Genomic DNA, 19,281 nt, shown 5'->3' on the forward strand with positions numbered 1-19,281 from the left:
GCGCCAACCCTCGCCAACAGATCCTCAAACTGGGCCCCAGTCAGCCTGAAGTACTGCTGAAAGCGGCTATCATCCAGACGGAGTTCCTGGAGGAGGAGGTGAAACTCGCTGAGCTGGATGCGCTTCTGCAGGACAGGGTGAACCCAAAAACGACGGCGTTTGGCCCTCCGACGCATCTGGGACTTCCAGAGGAGGTAAACAACAAAGCAGCGATGGTGGTTATCTTGCCATGGTTGTCAGTGACGTCTTGACGCCCTGACGTCCAGTTGTCGATGCCGAGATGAAGGAGAAACTTATCATTGCGGTGTGCGGCTGCCCGGAGCTATATGATACTACATGTCTACTCTGCAGAGACCACAACAAAAAGGAGCAGGCTTGGGTGAAAGTTGCCGAGGAGACTGCTCTACTTGGTAAGTTCTGTAAATATGTGTGTTTAATTAGTTTGCAGAATGGTTGTACTATGAACGTTAGCACTAGCTTAGCTCCGGTTAGCACAGCCGGCTTTCCCGCTACTCGCGCGAATGACGCGAATGAACAAAATGATCAGGCGTCCAAACTCGGGCGTTACGGGCGGCGTGTTACTCGCGTCACGCGCGTGTAATTCACTTCACTCGAACGCAGAGTTAGAAATAGCCTGTGTGGCCTGTGAAAAACAATAATGGTTAATTTTAAAATAACCCTTTTAGAGGATTTGAGGGATTAGGAAATATCCAGCAAACATGTCATACTCAGATCCCCAGACTTGAGATTGAGGGTGAATTTGAGATATTAGATACTTTATGAGGTGGGAGATACTAAACTCAACTTTGTATGTGTCCCATAACTGTTACACTTAAATACGTATGTTGTCATATCTTGTATGATTTTTTTGTTTGTTTTTTAATGAAAAAAAGTTCTTTTTTTTTTCAAAGTTTCTTACACTGTCACCCTCAAGGTTTATCAATACTTTCAATAGAGAACCATCCAGAGACTTAGATATTGTCACATTTTTTATCTGTTATCATAACTAGGGTATGGACTGATCCGGGTCCAGCAAACCAGTATGTTTAGCTGTGGAGACACATAACTGGGATACTGATAAGGGGTTAACTAGTGTCCATGTAAACACAATGCTACTGATTCCTCTATTTCCCCAAGCCAGTGCAATAAATAAGGCACTGAAGTGAATATAACAAAGACAGTCAGAGAAAAAGTGTTTGTTGTACCAAAAAAAAAAAGAGGAGAAACATGCCCATAGTATGTACAATACTGGCTAGTTTTTGTTGCCATGCCTCTGCACTAGCTATAGCCGTAGCTGGAGGCATTATGTTTTCAGGTTGTCTGTTCATAGATATGTATGTCCATCTGTTCGTGCCATGCTTGTTAACACAATATCTCAAGGATTCCTCAAGGGAATTTCTTTAAATTTGGCACAAATTTCACTTGAGCTTGAGGATGAACTGATTAGATTTTGGTGGTGAAAGGTCAAAGCCACTGTGACCTTGTCTGTCTCATTCTTGTGAATGTGATATGTCAAGAATAGCTTGAGGGTATTTCTTAAAATTTGGCCCAAACGTTCACTTGGAATCAATGATGAACTGATTGGATTTATTAAGTCAAAAGTCAAGGTCATTGTGACCTTGTCTGTCTCATTCTTGTGAATGCCATATCTCAAAAACCCCTTAATGAAATTTCTTTGTCATGTGGCATACAACAAGTGTAAAACACCCCAGTTTCGGCTTGACCAACCAGTGGAAGAAATGGGCAAAACACAACAAGCTGAAATTTGCAAGTAATTATTTTATTAACAATTCAATAAATTAAAAAAGAGTTAAAAATGGGGGCCCAAGTTAGAGGAGAAAATAGATAAAATGGGGCTGGAAGCCAGTCCAGTTGAGGGGGAATAAATGTCTGTGGCTGGGTGTGCTGTCCTTGTATATGGCGAAGCCGATATTCTTACAACAAGGTCGGTGTAGCTGTATCTGGTCACTGCTATGTGGCTAGTCAGGTCCAGTGTTGCACGACGCTTCTAGTAGTTCTGCTTGACTAGGCAGCTCTCCACCTTGACCCAGCCGTGTGGTAGACCTGGCAGCCCTCTCAGCACACCCAGAACCGCAGAGGAGATTCACAGCCGAAATGAACAAACTGTTTGTGTGTGTGTGTGTGTGTGTGTGTGTGTGTGTCTGTCTGATAAGTACTTAGCAAATTAGGAGGTAACACCCATCACACCTGCATGCCATCAGCCCATCACCACACAATTCACCAGACATGGAAACCACACCCACTAACCACTGCACTCTCACACACACACTGGGTGCTCAAATCATAAATAAATAAATAAATCACTGCAACCAAACGATACACGTCTACCCTGTTACACAAGCATTATTCCAAAGTTACCTCAAGAAAGGACCCTTGTCTTTCAAGGTTCTGTCCACAATGTGTCCGCTTAGACTTATGTTATCAATAAGAGGCACTCATAACAATGACATATTTAAACATTTTTATACTTGCCCTTTGCTTTAACACTCATTGACAGGTCAGAGCCACACCCAGTTTGCTGCTGAGGTGACGTTTAGGTGAAGTGTGTTAAATGTCGGTACAAAGATCAGGGATTCGTCACCTGATTGGCACTCCCTTGGGGTGTTTCCATAGATTAAACTTACCAGCACTCAACATCTTATTATCCCACTTAATATAACCAATCCACATAACTTCACCTTATCGGCTGGTGGCTACATTTAGTTTTGTGTGTGTGTGTGTGTGTGTGTGTGTGTGAGTGAGTGAGAGAGAGTTGGTGGATAGCAAGCAGCAGACCACTGATGAGACCAACAAACAACAAAACTGGTTGTTTTTTAGCAAGACATCACGGCATTTCCAGTGGTGGTTTTGGCAATAAAACCAGATATTTTAAGCCAAAAGCAATCCATTCTCATTCCCAAATCTTTGGTATCACCCAGGTTTAAGGCAACAAAACTACTTGGTTAGGTTCAGAAAAAAAGATCATGATCATGTTGTAGGTTAAAAAAAGTTTGCTACTGATAATAACGTAACATCATGTAAACATGTGAGGGATGTCAGTGCACAACCACCGTATGTAAATTATGTATTACGTAACGTTAAATTAAAGCAACATTGACTTGACTAGACGTAGGTACATAAGTTATGTAAGTTATGTAAAACTGCAGTAAAACAACAATGACTTTTGGTTTCACACACAAACACCAATTACATTCTCCTGGGTAAAGGTCTCGTTTTGTTTGACCCAACTGTTTTCGCAAATCTTTCATATGTTTTCCTATGAAAAGCAATGCACCCAAATTCAAACATATCCTACATATTTTGAAAGGCTGCTATCATGTGACAAATGCCCTGATGGCAGTAAACAAGGAAGCAGTCCTGAGTGCTTGTAAGGAGGCAGGTTGGGGTGGTGGATGGGTCACAAACACCAGACTTTTGCCCGGACTTTCCCCTGGAGTCACGTTTCTGGATCCATGTGAACATCCATCCGTCCATCTTGTAACGGCTTCATCCTCTTGAGGGTCGGGGGGGGGGGGCCTGGAGCCTATCCCAGCTGACATTGGGCGAGAGGCAGGATACACCCTGGACGGTTCGCCAGACTATCGCAGGGCTGACACATAGAGACAGACAATCATTCACGCTCACATTCACACCTACGGACAATTTAGAGTTATCAATTAACCTAATCCCCAATCTGTATGTCTTTGGACTGTGGGAGGAAGCCGGAGTGCCCGGAGAGAAGCCACACTGACACGGGGAGAACATGCACACTCCGCACAGAAGGGCTCCCACACCCGGGATTGACTGTGAGGCGACAGTGCTAACCACCACACCACCGTGCCGCCCGGGGGTAAGAACAATATAATGTATTCCCAACCCTAACCCTATCCAAGTAGATTTTCTGCTTAAACATAACATTGTTGAAACATAAAGATTTCAACAATGCTGTGGTTACTGTGTGGGTGTAAAGTTTCAACATATCCGCTACATATAAAGCATATAAATGTTACATATCCATGGTTTGCAGACATGGACAATGTTTATATTAGCAATTGAGTTGAACCTTGTCAAGGCAAAAAAATGAATTTTGGAGCCAACTGCTACTTCTTGTAGACTTAGACATTCATTCATTCATCTTCTAATGGCTTCATCCTCTTGAGGGTCGCGGGGGGGCTGGAGCCTATCCCAGCTGACATTGGGCGAGAGGCAGGGTACACCCTGGACAGGTCGCCAGACTATCGCAGGGCTGACACATAGAGACAAACAACCATTCACGCTCACATTCACACCTATGGACAATTTAGAGTTATCAATTAACCTAGTCCCCAACCTGCATGTCTTTGGACTGTGGGAGGAAGCCGGAGTGCCCGGAGAGAAGCCACGCTGACACGGGGAGAACATGCAAACGCCCACACCCGGGATCGAACCGGCAACCCTCTTGCTATGAGGCGAGAGTGCTAACCACCACACCACCGTGCCGCCCCAGAATGTTATTGATTGGGGAATTACAACTAGGTTGTATTACAATTGGGTTGTAAATGTCTGTGTGTTTATTGGTGGTCTGACAAAAGCACTGATTGTACCCACTGTAGAGACAGACAATCATTCACGCTCACATTCACACCTACGGACAATTTAGAGTTACCAATTAACCTAATCCCCAATCTGCATGTCTTTGGGCTGTGGGGGGGGGGGCCCATGCTGGCACAGGGAGGGCGTGCGGGCTCCGCGCGGGGGGGGGCTCCCACGCCCGGGATCGAGCCAGCAACCCTCTTGCTGTGAGGCAAGAGTGTTAACCACCACACCACCGTGCCGCCCAGGCTTAGACATTTAAAATAAAATGAAATTAATACTTAATTGCACCAGCAACCCTAACCACAGCCCTCAGATACGACACAGAATTTGCTCTGTCATGATGAGAACCAATACAAATCTCCTTACATTGAAGGAGTTCCCTCCTGTCTCATTATCTTTATGAGACAGACTTCCACACACACACATGCACCTGTAAAGAACTGACTTATGTTGATGATACTGTCATTTTATGATTCAAGTCCAATCCCCACCAACAGAACAGCTGAGGTCAGAAGTTATTTTTATGTTTCATTTTTACATGCTGCTCTGACAACTAAAAACAGAACTGCTTTTTATCATTTAAGCAATTTTACTGAGTTTAAAATGACGCACAGCATTATTTTTTTTATCATTTTTAATTGGCCAGTACATAAATGTAATCAAAACAGCCTTAATGTAAGCGAAATAAATATTCCAGCATCAGTGAAAAGCACTTCACACTTTTGAGTTCAAATAAAAGAAAGGACACCGTGTGACTGCTCGCTATTTATTACACACACACATGACTCAAAGCAAGTTGTCAGAAATGCTTTCTTTTTATACACACCCTATAATCAAATACTGGCTGAACTCTACTGAGTTCCCAGCCTGGATTACTAACTCAAATAATTTTAAATACCCAACAGTGTGAATAAAGTTTTGGTTTGTGCAGCCATCCTGCTGTCACAACCTCCCGGCTACATCCAACTGCCTCCTTAATCTCTCAAAGAAGAGAGAGAAGAATTCTGTGTCTTAGTAGCATCAGCATGTGACTTTTTACAATGACTAGAAAGATGTGGGCGGAGGAAGTTTCAGACAATTATTTTCCACAGTTAAATATATCTCATCTTTATTATAACAGATAAAATGTATATCTAGCTAATTGTGTTTCATTTGTTCCTAATAGTAGCAAGGCTGTAATATTTAATAGATGTGTTTTTTATGGCACATTTCTCAAGACTGGGTGACATTACCATGTGGGGAACAAGGGTTGTAGTTGAAAGAGGAACTGGACAGTGGGAGAGAAGATCTGGCTGCTGCCAACCAGAGAGTTTGTCATCATCATTGCTACTGCCCAGCTGGGATTTATTAGCTGGAAAACACAACTGGACTGTAGCAAAGTTTTTTTTAAATGTTAAAACAATGTACTCAATATGTAATTATGGGTGAAAAACAAATCAGTTAAGATGGAAAAGTCTATTTAGGTCCACATTGTATATAAAAAAAAGACTTTCAGAAAATCAAAATAAAGGACTGGATTTTTCCCACTCACCTCAGAATTTCATCTCTGCTTTTTGCAGATGATGTGGTTCTGTTGGCTTCATCACATTGTGACCTCCAGCATGCACTGGGGCAGTTTGCAGTAAAATGTGAGGCAGTCAGGATGAGATTCAGCACCTTCAAATCTCAGGTCTTGGTTCTCTGCTCTGAAAAGGTGAACTGCCCCCTCTAGTTACTGTCCCAAACAAAGAAGTTCAAGCATCTTGGGGTCTTGTTCATGAGTGAGGGTAAAATGGAGTGTGAGATGGATCAGCTGTTTGGCACGGCGTATGCAGTAATTGTCGGACCATCGTGGTGAAGAGAGAACCGGGCCAGAAGGCGAAACACTTGATATACTGGTCCATCGATGTCCCAACCCTCACCTATGGTGATGAGCTTTGGGTCATAACTGAAAGAAGGAGATTGCGGATACAAACGGATGAAATGAGTTTCCACTAAAGGGTGGCTGGGCTCAGCCTTAGAGATAGAGTGTGAAACACAGACATCCAGAGGGAGTTCGGAGTAGAGTCTCTGCTCCTTTGCATTGAAAGGGGTCAGTTGAGGTGGTGCGTTAGAGGTGTTCTGAGCACATCCCAGTGGAAGGAGGCCCTGGGGTAGACCCAGAACACGCTTGAGGGATGATATTTTTCATCTGGCTGGGAATGCCTTTGGGTCCCGCAGGAGGAGCTGGGATGCGTCACTGGTTTGCAGGACATCTGGGGTGCTTTGCTCAGCCTGCTGCCCCCGCAACCCAGCCCTTGATAAGCGGATGAAAATGGAGGGATGGCTTTTTCCAAGGGGGCAAAAAAAGACCAATCTCTTTAATATTTATTAATATTTATATTGTCTGTGTTGAAAAAAGCTGCTCCTAAGCTGTATATTGCTTTGTTCAGGATTTCATTGGATATAAGAAGTATCAGTCATCAGCACAACTGCATGCTATTGACTGTCTCTCTCTTGGACAGGACATGGAAGCTCCTACTGGGTCAAGTGAGGTGTCAATCAAAAGGTCAGGAGCAGCAGGTATTTTGGTAGGGTAAGGCTTTGGCACTACATTTACATAATACAGGAGATAATATCAAGATTACCTGGAGAGAATGGAACATTTGAAAAAAATCAACAGCAGTCTGTGGATGTTTATAGATGCAATAATATTTTTGGACAAAGTATTTCATTGCAAATGTATCAGGGTTATTTTTGTCAGAATGTTATTCATTCATCTTCTAACGGCTTCATCCTCTTGAGGGTTGGGGGGGGGGGGCTGGAGCCTATCCCAGCTGACATTGGGCGAGAGGCAGGGTACACCCTGGACAGGTCGCCAGACTATTGCAGGGCTGACACATAGAGACAGACAACCATTCACGCTCACATTCACACCTATGGACAATTTAGAGTTATCAGTTAACCTAGCCCCCAATCTGCATGTCTTTGGGAGGAAGCCAGAGTGCCCGGAGAGAACCCACGCTGACACGGGGAGAACATGCAAACTCCCACACCCGGGATCGAACCGGCAACCCTCTTGCTATGAGGCGAGAGTGCTAACCACCACACCAACGTGCCGCCCCAGAATGTTATTGATTGGCGAATTACAACTAGGTTGTATTACAATTGGGTTGTAACTGTGTGTGTGTTTATTGGTGGTCTGACAAAAGCACTGATTGTACCCACTGTGGTAGTTGTATCTTGAAACAGAAAACAAACAGTATGGCCCCTTAAGGCAGTGATTAGATCTCACTTTCAAAGATAAAGCTCAGCAGTGGGAGTGTGACTAGGGATGAACCTGAGGTGAAAGCGCACATGAAAAATTAAGTCAGTCTTATTGCTATGGAAAATGTTTCACAACAATTTGTCTGAATAACACAGTGTAACAAAAGTGATGATGCAGAAAATACAGACTGTTTCACTGCTATTCTGTTGTTAGGGGAACAACTCTGGTCCCTGCTTACTTCCTGTCAGGAACTACAAAAGAAGGAGAGGACATGACATCAGTGAAAGCATTCAAATTTTGCAATGGAGCCAGACTTTGTTCTCAGCTCTATTGGAGTTAGATGTAACCGTATGAAAATTTCGTATCACGGTTATTGTGACCAAAACTGTCACGGTTATCAAGTTTTATTTCGAAAAACAAGTAAAATTAAGTGCACAATGTACTTTCTGTCTAACAAAATCTAGCATGTTTGATTTTCTTTTTGTCGTTCAGGATTACTCACATCACAGCCGTCACTTTGACCAATAGAAACACAGAGTTAGCTGCTGCCATAGACAACTGTATGGCAACAACACCCCAGTCTTTTTAATATTTCCTCTAGGGACGTTACCACACAGTAAAAAGGAAACAGCAGAGGCACTTTGTCAACCCACTGAGTACTGCCATCAAGCTAGCAAACAATGTTATTTCTTCATAATGGAGACGGACATAAAGTAAGAAAATTAAAAACTAGTGGCGGCGCTTTTCCTCACCACAACTGCAGAGGCTACCAGCTTCATTTGAAACAGACTACATTATAAAAGGACCGTTATTTATTAATTCCTCTGTGTTTTTATATTTTTACTTTTTATCTGCTCCCGTTGGCTTCATCAAGTTAATGCATCACGCTGTCATTTCAAACTCAACACTTCCTTATATTTTTCAAATTGTGTGTGTGTGTGTGTGTGTGTGTGTGTGAGAGAGAGAGAGAGAGAGAGAGAGAGAGAGAGAGAGAGCGAGGGAGAACTTATCCATTCGTGGTCCACCGTGTATATCTGTATCTGGACAGCCTCTTTCATATTATGGGCAGACCTTTTAACTACTGCCCCCTGAGTCTCCATGACAACAATGACGAAGAGTGACTGAAAACTTGCCTTCCACTATGTCTCGTGAAACTCTGATTTTGTTATTTCTCATGTAATTTCAAGCATGTGATAACGTAGTGTAGCCTGTGCATTAGAGAGTACACGAAAATACTATGGGACCAACCGCGGAAACCACAGCCGTTTCCAATTCAGCATCTGAAACAACGCTTCTCCGAAGAAGGTTGTGCTCCATGCAGAATCTCCTGACGTGCATTATGGAACACTGCGTGGCCCCTTCAGGCTGGAAAATGTCACTGATTTCTGCCTGTTCCTTGCCACTCTCAAAACGTTCACAGATCAAGTCTGCATAAGGCTGGAGTGTGGCCATAACAAGGATACAAGTAGTTGAGAATGGAGTGCTCCTCTGCGAAGTTCAAAAGTTCCTCCGCAGAGTCCTAGCATTCCCCAAATTTATCCAAATATCACAATAACAAAACACAGAAATTAAAAACTTAATTTTCACATTGCTCTGTTTTAATTTTAAAACAAAACAAAAAACAACTACAAAAGGGGTGATTTCTGTTGTTCTGTTTTCCCGTTTTTCTGTTCTGGTGTTAAGTCAGAAAAACAAAATTGTTTTTCTGTTTTGGTGTTGAAACGGAAAAACGAAAAAACATAGGGTCCACAGATTATTGGGCCCACTAGATGGTGCAGATGTTTTTTTTTTTTCCTGGTGAGGTCGGCAGAGGTCTCAGTCAGCGCCATTTGGCAGGAAGTTCATCAAAACAAAGATGAAGCCGTAAGGAAAGAAGATCTTGGATATGACGTGATTTGCAGGTAGTGTCATATGAGAGTAAAATACTCTAGGAATACTACAGTACAAACATGAGGGCTCACCTACACCATCCAGAGATAGTGTTAGTCCCTGACAACCAAGCTATTGCTAAACCCACTGAAAAATTTTTTAAAAAAATCAACCAACACTGGACTGACTTAGCTTGACAAAACTACCATCCATCTCTCAGAGAACTAAGAAAATAACACAGTCCATCACCTACTTCGTGTGCAAAGATCTGCGTCCATACAGCGCTGTTGAAAACAAAGGCTTTTGTTACATGCTAAAATCATCTAAGGCATCCAAGTATGTGACTCCATCCTGAAGTTTTTTCAACGTCACAGCTGTACCCAAGCTCTACAGAGAAGTGAAGCATAAAGTTGGGGAGTCTTTGAGTACAGCAGGAAGGGTGGCATTAACTTGTGACGCCTGGACTTCAAGGTCAATTGGCAATTGCTGTCTCACATTCTCCAAGCTAGAGCAGTACACAAAAGTAACACCGGAGCAAACATTGCAGACCTCATGCAAAATGCAGAACAAGAATGGAGGATTGTGGTTGTAACAGACATGTTGTAACACTTCTAACATGGGTGTAAAACCATCCATTAAAACATTATGCTGTCAAGTTTAAAATGGTCTATAAAAGACCAAGTGAGAACATGACCAGATAGAGGACGACATTTTTTAGGTGAATAAACAACTACTAAAAATTGTATATTTCTTACCTGCTTTTAAATAATATTTAACATAATATATCTGCTTTGATGAGTAAATCAAAAGTCAAAAAAATAATTTACATTTCAATACAATCACAATTGACTTTCTGAATCAATTTTACTGTTACTCCATTTGTATTTATGAGATAACCCAATGGATAGCAAGCCTTTCTCACACATATCAGTATACAGTACATTCTGAAAAGGTGTGCCCAAGTAATCAAAGCACTCTATTACACAATGAGTTCTATAATGTCATACAGTACAAATTCTTTTTGATGGGCATCCCCACCCACCCTGTGAACTGCTGAGAGGTCAAAAAGCACACACACACACACACACACACACACACACACACACACACACATAGACTTAGATACACACCTACAGACTCACACCCAAAGAGAACACACCCTGACCCTATCACTGACAGTTACTCATTTACACATTTTGCAACTTCATGTAATTCAGCATCAATACCACCCACCCAGCACAGCCACCCTGGTTTCCACACAGTAACCCCCCCCCAACCATCTAAGCCTTCTATATAAAGACCGCTGCTCAGTCCTTCTGTCTTCCTCGCCTGCTAACTAAGAGTTAGTCATGAATACTTTAAATTTTCTAATTCTGCTCTTATGGATGTGTGGCTGTAGAGCAGAAGGACAAGCGCAGGACAGGTGAGTCATCCCCCCCAAAAAATAGATATTGTGTCAAATCCATGACATGACTTTCTTTTTTTTATGATTTATGATTTTGTTCTTCCAGCACACCAAAAATCAGTTAAGATTACAGGAATCATAGCGAGACGGTCAATATCTAATTTTCTCAATCCACTTATCAACTGCGTTGCTAATTATTCAATTACTCTGCTTGAAATTTTTGTACTGTTTCTTTGGAAGGGTGTCTCCCTCATGTCTCATTATAAATGCTGGCCACGGCCCTACATTACTCAATAAGTTGGTAAATGTGTTGCAAGTCATTGTTTTAAAATACTAACTCATTATTTTGAGATACACAAGTTATTATTTTGAGTTACTAAGTCATTATTTCAAGATTATTTTTGTGACATTATTTTGCTTTTTAGAAAGTTTCTCATTATTAGGAATAAAACTAATTATTCTAAGGTACTTACCTGAGATGGGTAGGTCATCATTTTAAGAATGTTTCTCATTATGATGACTTTTGGGATTTACATCACATTGGCAGAAATGGGCTTCCTAATTTAATTTACACCTTGTGAGATCTCAGTCCCTGAGGGTGGGAACTACTGTTCTCTGCTATCGGTGTAAGTTCCTATTAAATCCCTATAAAGATAGTGCCTTGGGTAATAATAAGTTTAAGCAGACCTTATTATATTCAATAATGTTTTATATGATGCCATAAAACACTTTTCACCCACTGCTTACACGCAGAGCACAATGGTGGCAAGTCCTACAGGCCTCTCACCTGCTCATGCATGGCTGGCAATTATGCCGTTTGTTTCAATAAACTGAACCTGATGAAATTGAGAGGGAACTGTCTCATGTTGCTGATAGAAAGTTGCATGTTCCATGTTTGATGAAACATGCCCTTGCTTTTCTTGACTGACCCTATACATAGGATAGTCATATTGAAAGGTGTCACTTATTTACTTCCTCTGTAATTACATAATAATGTGGACTGCAGTTTACATAAGAGCGCTTTGCATTTTAAGGCACATTTATATTCTTCTATGCATCTGGACCTACCTAACACAACCATAAAGGTGTTCCTTTACGTATTGAAATTCTTGGTCAAATTTGGATATTGATGTATTTTCTCATTACATTTTTAGGCTACTAAATTTACTACAAAGAAAAATAAACAGCTTTTAACCAAACGTTAATCTGAATGTGTTCCTGTCTTTCTCTCTCTACAGCTTGCAGAAAACAAACAGAGAAGATGGTAGGTTGCTTTTAAAATCTGAAATATCATCTAAATCTGACCATAAGTTTTAGTTTGATGGCATACTCTCACAGAGCAAAGACAGTGGCACAGCATGTGACTCCACCTCACTGTCCTTGGCATCAGTGTGGACTTAACCACTTTACAGCCCCTTATCGTCACTCTCCATAACCAACAAACACTTTCACACTGTGCAGATAAGTTAACACGGCCCAAACATACACACAGCACACTACAGAGAGATAACACTCCTCACTCAGAGCATTCAAATTATTGTAAAGTCACTAGCATAGATGCTAGCATTACTAGCTTTGGATTTCTTTGCTTGAGCACAAAATCAGATCCTTCCAGTTAATTTTAAAGCATGTGTCTTGGTGTTGTCATGACACACAGTAAGTTTACAAAGCAGCAGCAAATGTTTCATGTTTCAACCATGTTGCATGGGACAATGTTTCACCTCGTGGCTACATGCAGGCTGCCATACCTCCAATGTTGCCAGATGGGTAGTGGTAAAGTATAGTACCAGAGGCTTGAAATTATTGTGTTTTGAGGAATACGGGACTCATAACCACAAGAACAAATACTGTAAACACTTCAATAAGCAGCCTGGGCTATTATCTGCTGAAATCACTGAATTCAGTAGGCTTATATTTGGGACAGGCCTTTAATTCCTTTTACACATAACAGTTGTTCAGTAAAGATGGGAAATCAAATTGATAAAATTGTTTATTTGAATTAGTAGCTATGAACATTATTTGTAAAATTAGGCTTCAAAAAACATGTCAATTATGTGTTAAGTCATTTAGTGGCATCCATGTTTAATGGCACCCGGGATACCAACACAACGCCACTTCATCCTGTTAAAGCAATGTACATGACTTCAATTTTTGTGAAAAACACTTGTGATTCTTTTGATCAGTGAACCCTTACAGACTAAAGAAATATAAATAACTTACCAGGTAAACAAGGAATTGACAAGGGAGGGGGGTATGAGTCCATAACTCCATCAGTCTGACAATTTTAGTAATAGCCTACTATTACAAAATTAAATTACAAGGCAACACAACTGCTCATATTTTCAGTCATGTTCATCATAGCTAAGCATGCTCAGCTGGAAAGAGGTCAGGTAAAAAAAGATGCTTAAATGCAGATGTGCAAGAGTATAAAAATGGTCAAATTATTGTAGATTCTGGCACTTTTTTGGCCTTACTGATGGTACAGTATTCATAAAAATACGGTAAGTGTTGGGAATGCACAATATTGGATTTTTTGCTGATATCCGATGTGCCAATATATAACAACTTAATGGCCAATACTGATATTGATATATATCTATAATTTTCCCCACCTAATTTTAGTGCCTTCCTAGTCTCTTCTGTAGTTGAATTAACATCATGTTATGTATGCATACTCTTATTGTGATGGCCCACCAGCAGATGGAGACATGAAATACAATACTTCTAAATCTATGTAATATCCATTCATTGTGCAATATAAGAAAAACAATTTGGCCAATTCTGATTGTTCATTTTCGTTTTAGTTCATTTTAAAGCCAACATTGGCCGATCCCCAATATTACTTAATAATTATCATACGTCTGGTAAAACTGCCATACCCTCTGACTGGTGGAGGTTGTTGAGGCTAGGTACGATACTGTAGACTCTACTCAGAGCTTAAACAGTGCTGTCACCTCCTCTTTATGTTTTTTGTGTTAAAAAATTGGCAGTTAATATTCTCTTAAAGATGCTATGATAAAGTAACAAATCAAAGATAAGGCAGTAAAGCACTGTGCTCTGTAGTACAGACAGAAATTCTATGTTCCAATGAAACTAAATGTGAGTTTAAGTAGATATAGTGCATTCATTTCTGAAGAGTAGAAATAAATAGATCTGCACACCTAGTAGCTCCCGTTAGAGGGACTTTACTGCTGTGTAACATTTTGAGCAAGTGCCTCTTTTTTCCCTTTTCTCTCCTAACCAAACTTATACTTACCATCCATGTTTAGAACCACTCCTCATGGACTGTCCCAGAACAGCCCGGTCACCACAAGAAAATGTTGGCATTGAGGCGCCTACCAAGCTGCATACCACTCTTTGAGACCAACAAACAACAAACCCAGCTATGTTTTACCAAGTCATAGGCTCCAAAAGTGGTTGTGTTTTACCGAGACATTGCTGCTTTTCCTACCAAGATTGTGCCCCCCAAAACCGGATGTTTTAAGCCACACCATGATCTTTTCCTAGCCACAACTTAGTGGTTTTTGTGCCTAAACAACAGCATTGTTTAAGCTCAAAGTTTCAACATATCTGTTACATAAGAACATGCAAGTGTAATGTATCTGTTGTTTGCAGAAACATACAATGCCAACATTTTTTTTCTGGCTATCGGGTTGCCCAGAATCCAAGAATGCATGATGTTGCCACTGTTAAACTTCTCACTGTAAATTTATAGTAATTAACTGGCAACAGCAAAGTACTGTATTTTTTACTGTTTCTTATTGTATTTTAGAATTACAGTGTATTACTAGAAATAAATGTGCAGTTCATCACTGTGTTCTTGTTTTGATGGTAAATTTCTTTTCTTAATCTAATTGACCTCTACAATATCCATTTGTCTACCTGCTTGTGTTGTGTTTCTTCAGCAGTAGTGCTGACCTCCTGCGACTTTAACCAGGACAGTGACCCATTCTGCAGGTTCCGACAAGACACCGCAGACAACGGGGAATGGACCCGACATAAAGGTCCAACCCCAACCACTGGCACTGGCCCTTCTGGAGACTACCCTGATGGAAGTCAGTCCTGAATGCATGGTTTATATGAAATATTTAATTTCTATAGTTACCTCAGGACTGGGGTTAATTCAGAATCCTAGGATGGAAACACTGAAATCTGACTCATCATGCGATAAATACACGTTTTCCTTCTGTCTTATTCTGTCTGCAGAGGGCTTCTATATTTACCAGGAGTGTGACAATGTGTCCAATGGACAGAAAGTTCGTCTGCTCAGCCCTGCCCTCTCATCACCCGCCTCTCAGATCTGTGTTCAGTTTCGATACTACATGTATGGCACAGACAGTAAGAATGAGCTGAGGGTTCTGGCTGCAAGGCCCAGCAGTGAGGAAATGGTCTGGAGGAAGACAGGCATCCAGAGTCCATCCTGGCTGAAGGGCTCTGTCACCGTGTCCAAACCCAGCAGTCAGACTGTCACTGTGAGTATTAGCAGGTCACTGTCGATTGTCTGGCAATTTGGTCGTGAAGGGAAAAAGTTACTTAAATTTTCCATTGCCTATTTAAATCTTAGTCACTTGAAACTATAAAGTTAAGTCTGAAGCCATTCATGGGGCCCCCAGATCACTGAATTTGCCCCTGAACAGAATCAAGTCACAGCTACTTGTAGTCTGAATCAAAGCTGAAATACACTGTAATACATCAATAAATACACTGTACACAATGTAGAACTATTCACTTCCAATAAATAGGCGCAATAGTAGCTTGCTTTGATATAGCTACCGCAGTTACAAGGTAGGCCTATAGCATGGATTTAATAACCAGAGTTATTTTATTGGTGGTAACATCAATACCTGATCTGAGTTTGCCACTTTGAGTTTCAGTGGCAGAGGGGCACTTCCTCCAGGTTCTAAGCTTGTGCTTGTTGTCTCCAGGAAAGTGAAGAAGAGTTCGGTTGTAAATATCTAGCATCTAAACTGCAGTCAACCCATCAGCCGGGGTAACTTACCAGCTGGAACAAAAGCGTTCATTATAAAAGTTACATTGTTGATACTTAAAATGTTTGCTACATGTAAAAAATCTCTTGTTTCTGTCTTCATCTGTTGTACAATATACCTTAGTGAGCGCCAGATGGTCCCTGCTTACATAGATGAAGACATGCTCAACTCTCAGCAGAGGCCTGAAGCCCCACCCCCACCACTGCACACAGTCAAAGAGCGCTGTTTGCGTGTTTATTGAAAGATTATTAATACTGAACATGTCTCACGTCCAAATCACACCAAATTTGACAATCCAATGATATGTGGAGGACACACATACATACATACAAAGATTCCTTGCAAGATGGTGATAATGGATGCTCTGTGTCTATAGATTGTGTTCGAGGCTCAGAGAGGTTTGAGTGCTTCCTGTGACACATCTCTGGACAACATTGTCATCACTGAAGGAGCATGTCCCTGTAAGCTTCCACACACACACACTCATACACCATAGTACAAACACAAATTGCAGTATCACTGATTGTCCAAATGTTTTTTCTTTTCACAGCCTGTGTGTCTGGCTGTGATTTTGACACTATTGGTGACCTGTGTGGGTGGACGAGTCATATTGAGGATCCTGATATGTTTGGCTTTGAACAGTGGAACGGGCCAACGGACACTGAAGGCACTGGCCCTGATGATGACTTCTCCAAACCTGGATGTAAGTGATTCTTTTTTTCAAAAGCCTGTATGGAAATGAGTGTGTTTCACATAGTCTGCCAGAATAGTGCATTACATGAAATATGTATGAAAGAACACTGCTGCAACAAAATGAGTTGAGAACAACACACGTACCAGATTAAGGTTAGCATTATCCTGCCTCCACACCGAAGGTGCAACGTTTTCGGGTTGTCCATGTCATTATTCTGAAAGTGATATCTCAAAGACACTTTCAGGTATTTTTTTTTCAAATTTGGCACGAACATCCATTTGGACTCAATAATGAACTGATTAGATTTTAGTGCTCTAAGGTCATGGTCACTGTGACCTCACAAAACATGTTTTTGGTTATAACTGAGGAATTTATACACCATGTATGACATAATTTCACACAAATGTGTAACAGGATGTAATGATGAATTGATGACATGTTATATCCTAAAGGTTAAAGGTCAGCTTCACTTTGACATCATATGGTTCTGCTAAAACATTTTTCTTTCCAATATCCAACGTCATAACTCAGAAACAGAAGGGAGGACATTTGGTCAGATACTGAATTGGTGACTCTAATCTTGGGTGTCCACTTTGAAACTGTGCTGATTGTATAGATGGTCTGTGCTGCCGGGTTAAGGATGTGCGTGACGCATCCATGTTTTCACAGACATAGATGTAAACTGTAAGTGCAACTTGATTGGTTAGTGTAGGCATACAACCATGAAACAGTAATGCTAGATTTCCTACTGACTCCATGGTCATGAATTTGTGTAACCGAAGCTTTAAGATAAACATAATTTTGTTTTGGTTTTTTTTGTTTTTGCTTAACTTTCGCTAAACTCGCTAAACATTTTCACCAAATATAGACACAACTTTTTGCGCCCACTCACATCTTTACTTTACTTTACATGTGTATCTTTAAAAAAACATCTTTTATTTGATTATTTTAACCCATCCATATATAGTGGGCGCCTACATGCTGATGGATTCTTTCGAGGCTGTCCCCGGAGTCAAGTCTCAGATCAGAAGTCCTGTAATGACCCAGTCGTCTGGATGTCTGGACCTCACCTTCCACTACTACCTTTATGGCACCAGCAAAAACATGGAGCTCAGTGTCCACACCATCACCACAGGTAGTCTGCATTTATTGTGATGTCCATACAAACAGGAACACAGACTGCATGAAAATGTTTGTTAAGCTTAAGTTTTAATACTGTTTACCAGGTGGAAGCCTCGGACCTGTTCTCTTTACTGTCAAGGGGAATCAGGGTCAGGGCTGGAAGCCTGCAGAGGTCCGGTACTTGGGAAATGCTGCCATTCAGGTAAACACTTAAACTCTGAGTGCCTCTGTATGTGCATATGTGTGTGCATATGTTAACATTAACTTTCTTGTCACATTTATATTTATTTTAGTTTGTGATTGTGGGTACCTATGGAGAAACGTCTCAGACAGATATCGCTGTTGATGCTGTGTGTGTCATGGCCTGCAAAGGTAAGAAACTGACCAAAGACAATTACTCTCTGCACCATAAGAAATATATTTATGTTGTGTCAGTGGCAGATGTTTTCATTAAAAACTATGTATATTCATGTATAGCTCAGCCAACAACTCCTCTACCACCGGTAACAACTCCAAGACCAACAACGCCAAAACCAACAACTCCTGGGCCAACCACACCTAAACCATCAACTCCAGGCCCATCTACACTAAAACCAACAACTCCTGGGCCAACCACACCTAAACCATCAACTCCAGGCCCATCTACACCAAAACCAACAACTCCTAAACCATCTACACCGAAACCAACAATTCCCGGGCCAACCACACCTAAACCATCAACTCCAGGCCCGACTACACCCAAACCAACGACTCCCAAACCGACGACGCCAAAACCAACAACTCCAGGGCCCACCACACCTAAACCAACAACTCCAAGCGCGACTACGCCAAAACCAACAACTCCTGGTCCATCCACACCTAAACCATCAACTCCAGGCCCCAGTACACCCAAACCAACGACTCCCAAACCGACGACACCAAAACCAACAACTCCTGGTCCATCCACACCTAAACCATCAACTCCAGGCCCAACTACGCCCAAACCAACAACTCCCAAGCCAACCACACTTAAACCAACAACACCAGGCCCCAGTACACCCAAACCAACTACACCTAAACCAACAAGTCCTGGACCATCTACAGCAAAGCCATCAACTCCTAAACCAACTACGCCCAAACCAGCAACTCCTGGTCCATCCACACCTAAACCATCAACTCCAGGCCCAACTACACCCAAACCAACAACTCCCAAGCCAACCACACCGAAACCAACAACACCAGGCCCCAGTACACCCAAACCAACTCTACCTAAACCAACAACTCCTGGACCAACTACACCAAAGCCATCAACTCCTAAACCAACTACAGCTAAACCAACAACTCCTGAACCAACAACAACCAAGCCACCAAGTATGACATGCTCATACTTAATTCAATTCTTCAGTTCTTTCTTTCTTATATG

The 19,281-nt window shown here is 41.5% G+C and overlaps 1 protein-coding gene across 1 annotated transcript in view; it reads left to right on the forward strand.

The window, feature by feature from the left end:
* Positions 1 to 7,061: 7,061 nt before the first annotated feature.
* Positions 7,062 to 19,281, forward strand: part of zanl (zonadhesin, like) — a 45,199-nt gene continuing 32,979 nt past the window's right edge. Inside the window, exons 1-10 of the mRNA XM_049567747.1 lie at positions 7,062 to 7,083; positions 11,070 to 11,093; positions 14,981 to 15,130; positions 15,282 to 15,547; positions 16,440 to 16,524; positions 16,614 to 16,766; positions 17,725 to 17,892; positions 17,984 to 18,081; positions 18,173 to 18,251; positions 18,357 to 19,229. Coding sequence (XP_049423704.1) covers positions 7,062 to 7,083; positions 11,070 to 11,093; positions 14,981 to 15,130; positions 15,282 to 15,547; positions 16,440 to 16,524; positions 16,614 to 16,766; positions 17,725 to 17,892; positions 17,984 to 18,081; positions 18,173 to 18,251; positions 18,357 to 19,229 — 1,918 coding nt within the window. The remainder of the gene's footprint in view (positions 7,084 to 11,069; positions 11,094 to 14,980; positions 15,131 to 15,281; positions 15,548 to 16,439; positions 16,525 to 16,613; positions 16,767 to 17,724; positions 17,893 to 17,983; positions 18,082 to 18,172; positions 18,252 to 18,356; positions 19,230 to 19,281) is intronic.

Source organism: Epinephelus fuscoguttatus, linkage group LG23, assembly GCF_011397635.1.
Source record: "Epinephelus fuscoguttatus linkage group LG23, E.fuscoguttatus.final_Chr_v1".
In the NCBI taxonomy this organism is placed as follows: Eukaryota; Metazoa; Chordata; class Actinopteri; order Perciformes; family Serranidae; genus Epinephelus; species Epinephelus fuscoguttatus.